The sequence below is a fragment of the Dromaius novaehollandiae genome, chromosome 4 (assembly GCF_036370855.1).
Source record: "Dromaius novaehollandiae isolate bDroNov1 chromosome 4, bDroNov1.hap1, whole genome shotgun sequence".
NCBI lineage: Eukaryota > Metazoa > Chordata > Aves > Casuariiformes > Dromaiidae > Dromaius > Dromaius novaehollandiae.
The window spans coordinates 51,886,067-51,903,319 of NC_088101.1; the positions used below are offsets into that span (position 1 = coordinate 51,886,067).

General features: G+C 41.1%; 1 protein-coding gene across 3 annotated transcripts in view; it reads left to right on the plus strand.

Annotated features, from left to right (window-relative positions):
- The first annotated feature begins 844 nt into the window (after window positions 1–844).
- The window catches only part of WWC2 (WW and C2 domain containing 2), a 106,472-nt gene continuing 90,063 nt past the window's right edge, over window positions 845–17,253 (plus strand). For 2 of the 3 annotated variants that reach the window (XM_064511009.1, XM_064511010.1), the window contains exon 1: window positions 845–1,529. In XM_064511009.1, the coding sequence (XP_064367079.1) occupies window positions 1,399–1,529 (131 nt within the window). In that variant the 5' untranslated portion in view covers window positions 845–1,398. The remainder of the gene's footprint in view (window positions 1,530–17,253) is intronic. The other variant, XM_026105158.2, reaches the window with a different exon arrangement.

Consider the following 17,253-nt stretch of genomic DNA (forward strand, 5'->3'; position numbering starts at 1 on the left):
TGAGATAAATGCGCAGTAATTCACACCTCGTTTCTGTACTTAATGCAACTTAGGTGCCGGCTGTTCAGGCCAGAATGGTTCTGGGCACAAACAAGAGCATATGTGTATTACCCACCGGTGTTTGTTTCTGTTAAAAAAAAAAAAAAAAAAAAAAAAAAAAGGATTGCTAGTGAGTTTAGGCACTTCCAGGGTTAAGGGAGAGAGGTTGTCTTTTCTTTTTCATTGAAATTTTGAACTTAGGTATTTTAAATGTCAAGGACATTTTTATGAATGTTACCCGTGAGCTAACTTATTGACGTTTCGAGGGGGCCCATGTGAATGATTTTACAAGGGTGGAAGGCAAAGTCTGTGAGAAGTAATGTCTTTTATCGGACCCGAAGGGAAGGGAAAGGTCTTTTGGTAATGCCATGACCGCAAGCACGACGACGAGGGTAAAAGGGACTTGAGCGGCGAGCGTTGCACAATGAGCACACCACGTTAGAAGGCAGCTGCGGCTGTGACTGCTCGTGCCCCCAAGAGCCAGGAAATTCCTAAATTAAAGGCGCCTGTGCAACCTGAGGCGAGGCAGGCAGCAGCCCCGAACAAAGGCGCCCACCGCACCTCCGCCGCCGGCCGCTCGCGTGTTTACAGCCGCGGCCGCGGCACACGGGGCCGCACGGAAAGGCTTGGCGGGTGCCGCCGGGTTGCCTCAGCGCCCCGCGGGCCAGCCGGCGCGGGGCTCGGGCTGGCGGCCGTTGGTGGCCGTTAGCGGCGCGGCCCGCGAGGCCGTTGTCCGCCGCCGCGCCCCCTCTCAGGTGGTCACTTCCCCCCTTCCCACGGCGCGAGCCGCTGCCCCCGCGCAAGGCCAGCTCCCGGCCCCTCCCGCTTGGGAGGCCGGGCAGAGCGGGCCTGGGTGCAACAGGAAGGCTCCTGCCCCCCGCCCCGTGGCGCGGCCCCCTCCCGCCGCTCTCCTGCCCGCCTGCGGGGCGCCCCGCGGCCCCTCCGGGGGCCGGGCGGCGGCGGCGGGCAGCGCCGGCAGGGTTAACGCTGAGGAATGCGGCGAGAGGAATGTGCATGCAGATGAGATGGATGCTAATCTCATGCTAATGAGCGGCGGCCGCGGCCGCCCGGGGCTCAGCCGGGCTCCCCGCACCCGCGCCCAGACAGCAGCTGGGCTCCGCCGGGAGCCCTGGCCCGGCTGCCGCGGCGCGGGCGGCAGCCCCGACATGGTGGACTGAAGCCTGGCCGCCGCGCAGGGTTTCCCGAGCTGCTGCGAGAGGCTCGCTGCGCCCCCTCCCTCCTTTCCCCGGCTCGGCCTAGGCTCCGGACCCCTCGCCGCCCCCCGGCCCGGGTGGGGGCCTTTCCCGCTTCCCGTCTTTCTTTCTGTCCCTATGGAGCAACTACCCCCGCCGCCCGACCATGCCTAGGAAAGCGGGGAATGGGCAGCTCCCCTTACCCGAGGGCTGGGAGGAGGCGAGGGATTACGACGGCAAAGTCTTCTACATCGACCACAACACCAAGCAGACCAGCTGGATCGACCCCCGGGACAGGTGGGTGCGGGGGGGGGGGGGAATCGGGGTGGCGCCCGCCTCGCCGCCGGGCCGGGGGGTGGTGGTGGTGCGGGGCGCCCCTGTGGGCCCGGGGGGAGCTGCCGGGGGGCACGGCGTGCCCTGCGAGCCCTCGGCTGGGGCACAGCCTGCTTTGCCGCCCGGTGCGCGGTTTCGCGCTGTCGGGCTTTTTGAAGTTGGCTGTTGCTTTTATTGGGGGGGGGGGGGGGAGGTTCAGAGCTGTGCGCGGAGGTAACGCGGGCGGGGGCGTCGGGGGAGGCTTTCGGTGGCGGCGGCGGGCGCTGCAGGCGGCCGGAGCCCCCGACAGGTACAAAAGTCGCGGAGGCGGGCGCGGGCGCCGCCGCCGGGGCCGCGCAGCCGAGGCGGCGGGAGGCCGCGTGCGCTGGCTAGGCCTCGCCGCCCCGGCCCCGCGCCCCCCGGCCCCGCGCCCCGGCCTGCCCGGAGCTGGGCGCCGAAGCCAGCGGCTTCCTGCAGAGAGGCGCCGGCGAGCGGGGCGGCCCGCGCGGGCGTTGCCATCGCCGGAGGGTGACGGCGGCTCCTTCAGCTGGGCAGAGCTTTCGACTTGGCGCAGGCTGCAGGCGCGAGAAGCGGCTGTTTTAATAGGCCGGTGATAAAAACCCCGGGGTACCCGCTGTAAAACGTGTGTGTTTTTTTGTTTTTGTTTTTAACCCGAAGTGGTCCCGAAAAGTAGTTAAAAGCCAAAACTTTGCGCCTATTACAAAATATTATTACTGAAAACATGCAGTCAAGTCACCAAAAACTTTTATTAAGAGACATTATAAATTTATGAAACAAGCTTTGCTGAATTATAAATGGAGGGCTCGGTTTATGTTTCTCTGCAGAAATGAGGAAAGGTAGTTGTGATGGAGCTCGCCAGCTCTAGGTTGCATAGGGGAGGTTTTGACAAGTATCACATGCTGTATCAGGCCTACTTCTCTGTCACACTTGTAACAGCCAATTCTAATAGTGCTGGTAAACTTACTGCTTAAATTCCTTTGCATTTTAAAACATATTAAATACCTTGTAAATATTAGTGATGTGGTGTTATTTATTACACTTGTAATAAATTGGCCTTTTGGGGTACTTGAGTGCCTGTGTGCCTATAAATATGTATGTTACCTCTGACAATAAAAAGTCATTTTTTCTACTGTCTCTAGAAATAGTGTATTTAAATTTCTGTCTAGTTTTAGACATCTCTTAATTTCTGTTTGCAAAGCAGATTACAGAAAGTACAATTGAAAAGCAAAGCAAAAAGTGGAAATTGCAAGCTACTCATGGTAACACTGCCTCATGAGCACATTAATTTTGAATATTTTTTATGCGTTCTGTAGTTTTGAAAAGTTCAAGAGTGTTTATATTTGGTAGTAATATTTGAATCTTTACTCTCATTAGTAGACTAAATGGCTAAGTGAGTAACAATTGTGTGTTTGTCATCCTATAAGGATGGGATAAATATTGTTTCATTAATATCTTGATTACACATGAAAGAGAAGTCAAGCCCTGAGAGTTGATTGTCTATAATGAGGACTAAGGAACAGAAGGCATTTTTGAAAACTGTGGTGTTTGAAATAATTGTTAACCCTCGTCAGTCGTGTTTCTTAATGTTGCAAAACAAACAGGAGAGATTTTGCCCTACCTGCTTGAAGAGAAGCCCTGATTTATTACATGTGGCTCAACTGGGAAGCTGAATTGCCTGCATGGAAGAGAGACTGACAAGCACATTTAGGGTACAGTTTACAGTAGCTGTATTTACAGTCTATATTTATATCAATGACCCAGCTTGGAAAAGTGTGTAAGAATTGTTTGAAAGTTCTGTGATGACCTTGCTCTAGCTCCCATTGTATTTTCCAGGTATATAGAGAATATACGTTCTGAAACTGTACACAATGTAATTAGGGTTTGTTTTCAGAAAAAGTGAAAAGTGATCTTCCAACTGTATCAACACAGCAAAATCTGGATTCATGCTGTTTCTGAAAATTACCTTAAATGTCAAAGTGAAGATAATGGATTCTGTAGAAAGACTTGCGAACGCCTTACCCATGTTGATAATATGTTAGAACTTCATTATTTTCAACTTTTTTCTCCAGTGGAAGTCATAAAGTTTTCATAACACACTTGTGCAATATTATAGTTCTTAGGTTCCTGAAATCTCTTTGCTAAAGCAAGTGTAGAATAGATATGCTTTTACAGACAATTCCCCTTCTGTTCTTTTTACACAGCATTCCCAGAATGATTATGTAGAAAAGTCACACTTGGAGTTTTAAAGTTATTTTTTATCCTCTTTGGTTCAGTAGATATAAAAACTGGAGACGGGCGCCGCGTGATGCCGGCCTCACACCTGTGGGTGACCAGATGTGTTGGGGCGCAATTTGGAACCGCTTTGTTACTGGTTAAGAAGTTTGTGTGTAGGAATGGACTGACAGCAGAAAATACTGTGTTCCAGAGCTTTCCTGAAACTTGAGTGTGAACTGTTTTTTAATATACGTGCTTTTCTAGAATGTTCTGATAATACATGCATTTGTTACTGCTTATATGGGGCAGGTCTGGTAATATAACTCTATGTACAGTTGCGAGGACAGTCTAGCATCAGCTTCAAGTTTAGGGCTCAGTTTTGCCTACTTCATTTATCTGAGTAGTCCCATTGACATTAGAGAAGGTCACACTTGCCTTGGCTTGTGCGTTTTAGGAGCGCTGTGGATATTACTTGTACTGCTCTGTTCTTAAGGGTTTTTTAATGTCTTGTGCTAGTCAACAGTGACTTTTCCAAGGACTTAGGGTACTGTGTTGATTTGTTTGGAAGGCTGGTGGCCCGAAAGAGAAAGCTCTCTAAGAATAAAGTGTGAGGAAGAGAGATGTAAATTTAGACAAGAATGTAGGCGCTCTAGTAACATTTTTCACTGTCTAAATATATAGATGTTATTCTTTCTGTGTGTAACTTTTCCAAGCTACAGCACACTGGGAACTGACTTGTCTTGTCAATTCCTCTGAAACTGATTTATTGTGAGAAATGAAACAGCCAAAAATATCAATCGTACCCTGTTACTATTTGATAAAGTTATAAAAAGCTGTGAAGACAGCTATGGATTGGAGAGGATGAGCCAAATTAAAAGGTGTGAAAGGGTTGGAGGAATTTATACTTCTCTTTCAAGTTCCCTTCAAACTCTTTCAAGTTCCCTTCAAACTCTTTCAAGTTCCTAATGCTGAGGTACAGTAAGGCTTTTTGAAAACTTTTTTTTGATAGGCAATAAGAAGGTTTGGGAATGGTGGAGAGGAAAATATTACCTTTTTTCCTATTATTCAATTCATTTTTAGTGGGCTTCATATTCGTCACAGTTGTAAGTGGAACCAGCATAGAGTAGAGCACCAAGGAGGAACTGAAGGTAAAAAGACAGGAATTTCTGCACCCTCAAATCTCCAGCAGCTGGGTGATGTTCAAGTTTCTCATCAGGCATGCAGGGCTTCCTGTGTCTTAGTTTCTGTACACTAAATTATTCATGCTTTGCTTGTGATCACCACAGATTTACAAGATGTATTTTTTTATAGCTGGCCTAAAATGAGTTCCACATCAGAAATTCTGAAGTTGCAACTGGTCTTTATTTAAATATTGTCTGCACTCTTGTCGGAGTGATAAGGAGTGAGCTGCTATGAAAGCAAAACTGTCCTCTCTTTTTGCCCTTCCTCACCATGCTTTCCATTGAGGAGAAAATTTACCAGTACGCAAACAAAGAAACAGCCCTCTTCCCCAGTTCTTAGGATACTTTTGCTAGAAAGTTTCTAGAGCAGTTGCTAACTACATAACCAAGAAAGTGCTTGAAAAACATCAGATGTGCAGAAACCAGAGAGCCTTATTAGTCAGAGGTTATGAAAGATAGTTTCCTCAGTACTGATGTGGAGAGGGAATGCGATTTCCATTGCTACTTTCATTTTTGGGGAGGTGAAAACACATTTCTTACCATGCAATTCTGTAACTTGTTTAAGATTTGTCTGTTTCTATTAGGAACTTACTAGGTTTCAGCAGTTAAATGCTCCATGCCCTTTCCTCTTAGAAAAAAAGCTTAGCTCTCTTCTCTTTCACTGGAATTTGCTGCTGCTTGTCCTGTGAGCAGCAGAGGTTGTGAGAAGGGAAAGTGCTGAGGTTGCAGTTACTTTAGCATGGGGACTTTCATCCTGTGTCTTTACTGGACACTACCATAGCCCGAGGGTGCTTGGTGGAAGATTGGAGTCATAGTGGAAAGTGTCAGAGAAATAGTGGCACCTGGGATACCGTGCTGGTAAAAGTTGAAGGTAGCATACAAAATGGAGAGCAAATAGCAGGCAAGCAGAAAAGGGCTTGACATGATAGGCATCATTAGAGACTGGAAAATACTTTAGAGATACTCTTTTTATGGAGGTAAGCTGTGTTGTGACAGATAAGTAAAACAGCTTTTACTTTAAGTGTCCAGCATCTGAGATGCTAGGCAGGTACAGTTATGGGTGAAATTGATAATTGTAGGTTCTCAACTAAAATAGTTTGAAGAAAAAACTTCTGAAACTTCTTGGGTGGTGGAGGGGCCTCCCCTTTTTGATGGCATAGAGGTATTACATGATTGCCTCACCATATCTTACGAATTGTATCCTTAATGAGAAATATAGCTACCTTCCTATTTTCGAAAATAAATACAGGATCATTTGCTGACACACTGAGGTGTACAACTTGCATAAATCATATACTGAGATAGGACAATTTTTTTCTCTGATTATCTTTTTTCTGCTTTGTTTCAGCCTGTAGTATCACTTGCTGTTCTTTATCATAACCCCAGATAATTTGGTTCTGTCTGCTTGTCTGTCCAGGAAAGTGCATATTCCCTGTGAAACCGTCTGGTATCTCATTCTGGTTTCAGTGACAGGTTGGGAACTGCTTTTACTTAATCAATGTATATTTGTTTAAAATAAAACCCGTGATGCAAGTACTGAACCCATGATGAGAGACTAGCTGTGTCTGAACTTCTGACACCTTCATTTGTTTATCCAGTATAAAGTAGAATTCTAATATTACAGTGCTAATATAGCTGTGATAGCATCAGACAGTGTTAAAGTACATAGTGATTGTGTATGTGGGTTTTTTAACCAGTCTGTCATTTGCTTGGGGCTGTGTTGTTGATTTTAGCATTAGTGAAAACGGCTATGGTAACTCTGAGATAACGCTTTTATTCTTTACTTCTCCTGGAGTGATAGGGCTGCTCTGTATCTTTCATCTGGGAGCATGTAAAGTTAACAAGTCGGGAAATGCTACAGAGTATTTGCTTATGTGTACAAAGTACATACCACTGGTTAAAGCCAAGGATTGTGACTTGCTATGTTAAATTGGGCAAGCGGTCTAGACCGTCATTTACCCAGACTAATGTCTTGCACTTGCCTACTTGAGCTGTTTAGAGTAAACAAAGCTACCTTGACTTACAAGGTAGTAATACTGTAGTTCTTATGCACAGTGTAAGCCCTGCTTAGTGAGAAATTGTACACATGAGGTAAAATACACCTTTTCTCTGAACTGTTTGCTAGAGATGTCTTGCTACTACAACATGGTTAAACAGAGGAACCCTTCAGAACTACGTTATAGTTCCAGGGGAAGGAAAATGGCTTTACTTTGAAGTAGTGGCTTAGAGAGCAGTTTTGATTGTAGAGGTAAAGGTGAATATATAGACTTATTTACAATTTTAGTTTTTTCAGGTTATAAGAGGAGTTTTTGTTTCTCTCCAGTTAAATAGTAACTTGTGTTCAACCCCTTCTAATATTCTTTTTCTATTTAGTCAAGAAAAAGTTATAGATATTTGAGATTTAAGCATTTTTATATCACACAGAGATGACTAAGAATCAGGAGAATATTCAAGAAAGGAATGGAAGAGAGTGAAAATGGGTCAGTGTGTGGTAGTATTTTCATGTTGCCACTTTTTCAGAAAGGCACATAAATAGAAACGGTGCTGAGATTCCCAAAACTGTTATGCTGGGACTTGTAAATTCTTATTAAAACTGCTTGCAGGTGAAGTGAAGAAGGGTTGGAGGGGTAATACAGCCCTCTGAGTCTGGACTGCCATGGTTCTCTTTCCTGGTCCCTCTCCTCTGCCGTCAGAAGTGCTATGCCACCGAATAGTATGCTGATCCCAGGAGATGATTTGGCTGAAAAGAAACACTCCGTAGGAGTATTTTTCAGCAGAATCAGCTCCTTGTGTCACTGAGAGAATACTAGTACTGGTGTGAGGGAGGGGGGCGAATGCAGAGCTGGGAGCAAAAGGGGAGAGTGAGATTGGAAAAATGAGGATGAAGATCAACTTAAGCTGCCGTGAAACTGTGTTCTTATGTTTCCATTTCTTTTGCTGTGGTTTTTCTGTTTTCACGTGCTGTGTGTTTACCTTTGTGTTGCTGTGAAGCAGCAATACAACTGTCACAAATGTTTTGATCCTAAACACGTTTCTGTCACTGAGGAATCTTCATGATATTACAAACTTTAGGGCCTGACTTTTTACCATTTGTTATGTTGAAGCTCTTGTTGAAGTCAAGAGAAATTTTGTCATTGTGCAGAATGAGACCCTGTTTTCCAGGAATGTGCTGCTGTTGACAACATGCCTGTGAATTACTAACTTCTACTGTGTATGAAAGTAGGTCAGAAATTCTTTGACTTTCTCTGCATTTTTTTTCCTAATTATTCATAAAATGTGTTTTAAACTCTGCTGCAAAGTATTTCACCGTGCAAATGGTGGCTTGCAGTAAAATTAGGCAAGCAGAATGATAAGAAACTTGAGGCTTTAAATGTTTTATTGGGTGAAGCAAGCTGGGTAGTCCTTAGCCATTTATTTTCGTTGATGTATTTGAGGAAGTCATCTGGACAAATTGACTTGTTTTTCATTTGGAAGGAGCAGATAGTGGTTGAAAGGGAGAGTGATGAAGTACAGGGAAAGTAGTTATGGTTTCCCTTCTGTGTTGCTTCAGTGTTTTGTATGGTTTGGGGTTTTTGGATTTTTTGTTTGTTTGTTTTCCAGTTGAATGTTTTGAGCTTGGCTGAATACTGTGGCTCATCTCAGTGACAGTTTCTAAATAAGACCATTAGTAATGTTGAAGTTTCTACCGGATGAAGTCAATCTCTAGCTATTCTCTTTAGACGGATAATGAAAGAGCTGCTTGGGGTAGAGACTTTTTTTGTTAAAAGAAGAAAAGTGTACTCTCACTTAGGTTAATTTGCTTTCAGATTTCTTTTTATGATTACGACTTCTGAGCTAGAGGCAGTGTGTCAGTGATCTGAATGTATTCTGTCAACTGAAACAATCACTTGCATCTCATAGAACAAGATCAGATGCCCTCCTTTGAACTTAAATACTGTCTGTACTGGAAGAAAGGCAACTTTATCTCATCAACTCTGCATTGCATTCAAAGTAGTTGTTTGGGTATGTAAAGACTAGTATTGCCTTGGGACAGCAAACAAATTTGTGCATACTGTGTATATAGGCTATACAATACTGCATGTTGGACCTGCTTTGGTATGTCTATACTATTTTAATCAGTTCATTAAATCAAACACCAATCTTTAGTTAAAAAGCAAGAAGAACTCTACTGGAATACCTTCCATAATATGCTGTTTGTCCTGATATCAAGATTTCAATGCCTAAAAATATGAAACTTTTGACTGTTCTTATAGGGGAAAAGATCTAGAATAATCTGCATTTTAGTTAAATCCTGTTATGACACAGTCTTTGTGTTAGCAACTTTCTCATGTTGTTGGTGAAGGAACAGTACTTGACACACCTGTCTTTCTTTTTGAAATACTCTCAAGTGCTAAACTGTAGTTGTGTCCAGGTGAGCTTATCTCATGGCCTGCAGGTCTGACTTCTGAAGAAGAGTACTCCGATTCAATGCCTTGCCCTTTGCTTTTGAAAGCTTACTTCCCTCCTAGACCTGAGAACGTTTGACAAAGATGCACATATTTTCAATCATATGGAAAATGAACATCTGGTATTCTGCAGATTGTGTACAAGCACGTCATGCCATACAACTTAGGGATGGCATACATGTCCATCGCTTAACTGGAAATATGCCCAGTGCATGATGAAAGGTGTCTGTCTTTTAGCTATGTGGCAGATGTCTGTCTTAGTATGCATCTTGTCAAGGAACAGGATTTGACCAGAGTGCAGGTGTCTCCTGTCACGTAATTGCATGGCAGTGTTTTTATTTTGACCACACTGTGAAGGAACCCCTCTGGACACATCTGTCTGTCACTTTTCTGTGACATTTCTAATCATGGGAGGAGAGAGTGATTTGCTGTACAGTTTTCTAATACTTCCAGAAGAGCAGGCTTGGCCTGCTGCAGCTTAAAGAGCAGGCATCATAACCTCATGCACTGTCTGTTTTGGACAGCAGAAAGATTGACCGGGAAAGGCATTTATTTGTTCTTGATGAAGAAACAATGGGTGTTCTTGTCTATGTTTAATATTGTCAGTTGTTCAACTGTAGTCTAGTTCAGAAATGCCTATCTCATGGCCTGATGATCTGACCTAGAAAGAGTAATTATTCTTATTTAAGGCCTAGTCCCTTTACTCTTAATTCAGCTTACCTTGATTATACTAAAAACATTTACATAGATTTGCAACTTTCTGTCTTTCCACCAGTATTAACAAAATAACTGTCTGAAAACTCTTAATTCCTTTTAGAAATAACTCTATGCAAAACTTTAGTTGGTTAATATTTAAACAGTTACTGTGCATCACAGAAAGAGATGTTGTTTTGATTTATAAGCTAGATTTTAAAATACTCTTATTTTAGCAAATGATTATGATCTTCATCCTGTGATTTGATTCATGTTCACGTGCTGTTTTGGATATGTAGGAGCTCTGGACAGGTTCTGCCTGTCCTCATCTAGCTGCAGAATTGTAGCCTGACTGAGGTAGAGTCTGCTAAGGGGGATGCTGCTTTGGGCTTCTGTTTTGCAGAGATCCAGTGGAGAACAGTTGACTTGGGAAAGTTTGATAGTGTGGTAAGGCTGGAGTAGCTAGGAGCCAAAACAGGGAGGGGTTATTTGAAAGGTTTTTTTGCTTTCTGGAGAGGATTGGGGAAAGTGGGACATTTAATGGAGTCTGAATGGACTTTGCTTCTGTGGTTATTATTGCTTATAAAACTACTTTGCCCCATATTCGGTCTACTATATTTTCATCTGAGATGCATATGATATAAAATTACTTTGTGAGCTAAATGACATTTCTTTTCCATAATAGGCCAGCACTTGAACATACTTCTACTTTTCTTGTCAAACATATGTTGTTAATTGAGGTTTGGTTTCAATTTTAAAATGTTTTGGCTGTCTTGAGTTACACTGAATGTCCACCTTCAGGTATCTTTATGTATTCATCCTTGCTCAGTGCAAAACTGAGTAGTGTAATTTAAGATATACATATTTTTTTTTTGTTAAGAGATATGGTAAGCATTAAGTGACTTGTGAGCTTTCAGGCAGTTTAGGATGTAGCAGTAGTTTATTTTCTTTAGGAAATGATGGCTGGGTAGGAACATATTAACAGTTTACTTCTGTTTTTAATTTACATGTTTATTCTTGTTAAACTTTGGAAAAAAAGGTAGATCGTGGTTCTGCCTTGAGAACTATACAGGGCTTGATTACGCTTTTGCACGTTCTCGGGGATGTATTCCCAAGCCCACTGCCTGTCTAAATCTGACCCCATATTCCCAAGACTTTTACCATCTGTACTTTGTGTATTCACACATTACCAAAAAGAAAAATCAAATATTTTTCAACTCATTTTGTCAGTGGTGGTCTTAACACATTATGCCATGTTGTACAGTAACTTCTGATGGATTTGCAAGTTTGACCTAGCAAATGTTATAGCATGAGTATAATTGTGTTTTCCTAAGGTATTCTGTTGATTTTGTTCATGTTCCTGGTAATGCAGTTTTACTGTCTGCAGGATCTGGCCTAAATGATGCTTCACTTTTGTTGCTTGAGCTTTTGTAAGGGAAACTTGCACTTCTTTTTTTCCTTTTTAGCTTGGGCAGAATGGCACAGTGGTGGATGATTCTGGTTTGGAGAGCTGTGGTCTTCTCTGGCAGAGAGACTTGCAAAATAAGCGATGGTATGAGTTTAAAGCACAAAGCTATTCAGTAATAAATTCCAGAGTGGACAGTGATAAACTGCCAGAATTGGAATGTCTGTAGAGAGAGTTAGTGTGCAGCAGAGAAAACAGCATACTGATCAGATGATGCCATCTCTGAAAGTCTGACTTGAATTTCATCTTTCTAAAGTAAATCACTAATATTCCCCTTAATTTACTGGATTGGAATGTAGATCTCTAGAGAGACCCCAGAAATGGAGGACTTTACTGCTGTGTTTCAGTATCTAATGTTCCTACACAGTAGGAGTTTGGCCAAAGTTTTTTCTATTTCCCATGTTCTTTTGCAGTTGTTGTATAGCTTTGTTCTGCCCAGATGTGGCAAACTGAGGTGATGCTTGTGTGGATTATAGCATGAAGAAGCATCATTGGAAGGGAAGTACTAAATGTTTAAAATATATTTTGTTGAAGCATCAAGTAGTAAATGATTGTACACAAGAGTATGCAGTCCAAGATAGCAATCTGACATGGAGTAAAGACCTTTTCCTTTCCTGTTGAGAGTACTGCAACGTTTGAAATCAACTGCTAATACATTTACAATCATTCTGGTGAATGGTAGAATGCTGTGGATGTGAATAATCATTTAAGACCTCTGTGGGACATTCCTGAAATAGTGTTCAAATGACTAGAGAAATTATGGGATGCAGCAAAGCACACAAACACTGTATGCCTTTTAGTCAGGCTAGCTCAGTCAGTGGCTTACTATTGCTCTAAGTAAGGCTTAATACGCAGGAACTCGCACAGTAAACAGATGATTTGTTCAAGATTCTGAGCTTCAGATGTTCTTTTCTGTTTTTCTCCTGTTATTTATAATCCCTAGGCTTTCTTTTTGTATCTACTCTTTGAGAGAAAGACTTTAGTGAACTCAAGTTTGAGGTTCACTGAGGAACGGTTGTTATTAGTTACCCTGCTGTGTTATCTAAGTTAATGCTATTCAAGTCTAGAAATTGAATTGCTTGTAGCAGAACAAATTATGGCAATATGGATTAGGTATTTTGGTCCTTATTTATGTTTGTGCTTGCTCTTCTGCTGGTTCTGCAGTGATGTAACATGACCTACAGTCTTCTGTGCCATGGCAGGTTGTTAATTTACATTCAGGACCTGGCTGACCCATTCGCTCAGAATGCATGCAAGCCATCAAAGCTTTCCTTTTCCAAATGAAGTTTTGGCAAGAAAAATCAGCTCCAATGAGGACAAATGTAGAATGGTTTAAGGGCTTTGTTTACAAAAACATTTTTTCTTTAAAACATCCGATACCAATTATTTCCTGTCCTTTTTTGTCAGTCAGATTCTACTGAAAAGTTGTAGGATGTCGTCTGGCTGGTTGTAGATATGTTGCCTAATGTGGCTAGACAAGTTTATTCAACTATTTTTAAAATGTTTGAAGAGTATAAAGAAAGAAAGAAAAACCACAAGTGGTCTTCCACCAAATTAGAGTTCCCATAATCGGCACTTCATTTTTCATTTTATTCTAGATGTGGCAAGTTTATTGGGGAATGGAGCAGCTTCAGGCAGCTGCCTGAAGTTTTTGTGGAACTGGAGATGTCTAATGCTGAGGAGTAGCTGTGCTCCTAAAGGAACCCTCCTTGTGGACGTAGTGTCGTTGCTTACGGAGGTAGTAAGGTTCTAACAGACCTTTTTGAAGAAGATCTGATTAAAGGCTAATCTGTAATACTTTAACTTTATTTGAAAAGTTTTTAAAAGTGACCAATATTAGAACTTCACTTGAATATTCTTTTCTTAAAAAATGCAGGCTTTCCTTAGATGTTTCTTACTGAAATTCATCATTGTTATTGGGAATTGCTTTCAAATTTTACACATATAAAGAAAAGGAAAAGAACAGGAAAATGTGAAAGATGCTTAATTAGTATATAATATACTATATCAAAAGCCAAGCCATAGCAGGCATGGTGGTCTATAAATTTCAGTAATGATGTGCTTTAATGTGGAAGAACTAGTTTATATACTCAAGTCTTATTTGCTGAAATGTCCAGCAACAATGCCAATATGTAATAGGACTTTTTAAAAGTATGGATAATTATCTATTTAGAGTCTGGGCTGAAGCTGCCTGCCTGCTTCTGAGTGGTCTCTAAGCTGTTGCTGGATATGATTTTTGGTTGAAAGAACAGATTTGAAGTAATTATTCAGAGGCAGAAAGATTGCCTAAAACAGTTAACTCCATCTAGAAGTAGTTTTCTTTTTTTTTTAACTAGACAAAAATGCTGTAGACTGCAGAAATTTTCTTAGCTGTTCATTGTGATACTTCTGACTTCTGTATGTATCCAGAATTTAAAGGAAAAGAGAATTTTCTTGTTTTTGAGACAAGTACTTTGGTTTGTTTTTCTTCTTTTGCTTAAAGAAGTCAGATGATATCCAAGAAATCACTTTTATAATTAGACAGAAATGATTTTAAGCCATTGTTTTATACAGTTGTTTTTCACAAATCGTCATAAATCTGAAGTAGTCTCACCAAATGGAACTAAGTGAAAACTTTTATGCTGGGGAAACGGTACAAACCTTGAAAGTAGGATTGTGATACTGGCTTGTGTTCTGAAGGTGGGAACATGGATGTAAATAAAATCAGAACTTCCCAAGAGATGATGAACGAAAAAATAAATCTCTTGAAATGCTAGCTGTTTAAACAGCCTTGAAAAATAGTATGCATTACACTTGGGTTGTGAGATGTGGAAGCTCTGTCCACAGACAAAAAAGCATTGTGTATACAGTATTTCAAATGAATACTTGCCAAATTTCACTTCATTATAGAGTAGCTGGCAACTCAAGAGATGGGAAGTACTCCCAAATCCCACCTCCCCCAGCTGTGATGTAGCCAAAGAGTGCTATCTTCTTTTACCTCCTTGGGGTCTCTCCTTTGGCTGTCAATCAGCCTAGCCTTGCTTGATAATGAAAATAAAAAAAGAAATACTGCTAATGCAAAAATCTTTCAAACTGCCCTTTTCTGTACTGTGAGATCCATTCTCTTTTCAAGAATGCCTGCACTGAAGTCACAGAAGTTCTGAGCTGATCAAGAAGCAGGGTAGATGAACAGCATGTTGCTGTGGATAGACTCATCAAGGTCCAACCTAGGCAATTTAAAGATAGTTTTTTATATCTATAGCGCTGTCACCTTTGAGTCTGTTGTAGAAATACCCTAAAAATATACCAGGTAATAGAAATCAGATATTAAGCTGGAAGAGAAGGGAGTGGGCAGAGAATCTATATGATAATTAACACTGTCTTGTTAGGGAAAAAAAATGAAGAGGAGCAAAGCCATAATTTTACAAATTTCATGTTGTTTACAATTCTGTTCGAAGATACTAATTAATGCATTACTGTACTTCAGTGCTGCATATCTGATTGAGATAAATTGCTGCAAAGGGTGCTTTCACATGAAAATCAAAGATTTTTTTCAGAGAATAAAATGGTTCATGATATAATACGATTAGGGTGATAGGGTGGTGGGCAGTGTTCAGCTGACATCTCAATTTGTGTGGTCAGTTGCTCAGATGAATTTAAGGAAGAAAGAGGTGGGATTAGCAGAAACTGAGGTTTTGATTTCACAAAAGGAAAACTCTCATGCTAGTAATGACTGAAGGTATTTCCCTCTCCACCTTATTTTGATCCACCCTGTTTGATACCCCATCCCCTCAGTTGTACTAATGCAGCTGTACAGCTTTGCTATGAAGCAGAGTAGGAAGGTTTAAGAGTAATGGAATAAAAACCCTGTCAAAGGTCATATTCCAACAAAAGCTTATAGTATTACAACATCGGTGGAAGAAGGGAATTTACCTGCTTTCCATTATTTTGAGATTTCCATCCATTAGGTATGGAATGCGTACTGAATTAATATTTTACTCTGGTCTTCCATACAGATGTTGAGGTATGTGAAAGTAATGGCAGGTAACTAACTGCTACAAAACATTAATGGAAGTAAAATTTATACTGTTTGCTATGTTGAAACTGATAGACCAATATATAATTTATATCCTAGAAAAGCTGAAAAAATGGTAAATGGAAGTGATTTACAGTGAATCTGAAAAATTGGCAGCGTAGACTGGGATGTGTGATCAAACACTGGAACAGACTGCCCTGAGCAGTTGTGGAATTGTGTTCTTGGAGATGCTCCACTTGGAGATGCTCCAGGTATGACCCTGAGCAACCTGATCTAACTTCAGAATTGGCCCTGCTTTGAGCTGGATGTTGACGAGATGAACTCCAGAGTTTCCTTTCAGCCTATGTTATTTTATCATTACCTTTATTTAAAAAAGGGAGAAAGTGTTTTATGGTCTGCTGTTACTAAGAGCATATAATTTAAGGTTTTATAACTGATCTTCCCTTCCTAGGAAAGGGTGTGTAGGTAAATGTGGTATTATCGGGGTAGATCATCAAATATGATGCTTAGTTAATTTTGCTGAAATTCATCGTTGATCTAATTTGCTTAAATTCAAGGAAAGTACTTGTTACCATGCCTCACATGAAGATATTAATCTCAAATATCGATCCTTTAAAAGAAAAATTTTAAGATGATCAAGGAGTTACAGGACAAGACTAAAATGTGTTACATTGGAAGGGGCATTATAAGGATAGTGGGAGGTTATTAGTGGTGTTTTGCAGTGTAAAATGACATTAACTCAATCATCATCCACTCCAGTAGTGTCCACACTGTGTCATAGGTGAAGCTTCATTTTGCTCTAGCTATAAATCCTATGAACACAAGTACAGAAATTGGCTTTCTTTCTTTGAAGACTGGCTATGGTCTATGGTAGTATTGAAATAGGCCTCCCATGTCCAGGAGTTAGCATGTGCTTCTAATATACATTTTCCCAACAAATTCTAATATTACATCCAGTGATTGGCTTATTAAAGATAATGGTTTAAGGGCTATGTTATTTGCAGTGTAGTGTTAAAGTTAGTAGTACTAAATGTACTAAAAACATTTAGTTGTGATGATTTTTCTGTTCCTTCAAATGTGACTTTAGAAGGGACAATATTTTAAAGTTTGGTGTTCTCTGGAAACGCCTTCTTGATGCATGATTGCATACAGCTCTCCTGAATGGCACCTTGCTGTACTTCGTAGATCATAGCAACTTTTATTCACCACTGTGATTGTTTGTTAAATTGCTACCTGTGGATGGATGCTTGGAAGAATTGTACTGCTGGTTGCATATTTGGTTTGGTTAGAGGCTATCTTGAAGTTGCCTTTAAATTACATGGGGTCCTTGATGATCCTAGCATTTTCCAGTCTTCCTTGTACTGCAAGGTTTGTTTTGTTTCTTAAGTTCTTGCAATTTTATGAAGAATAATAATTCCATCTCTATTTTTTTTCTTGTAAAAATGTGTATCATTTCAAGCTAAGATATACAGAGATGCTTCTTTTAAAATGATGAATACGCTGTTGATTTTGTGTTATTCCTCCACTGGAAGACGTAAAATATGTAATGAGTGATTATTGCACTAACAGTAACTGATGGACTGCAAACTGTTTAATTTGTAAAAGATGCATTCATTGCAGGGAAATTTTCCACTGGCACCCATAAAAGTGCTGTGCAAAAGTAGTACTGCTCTAG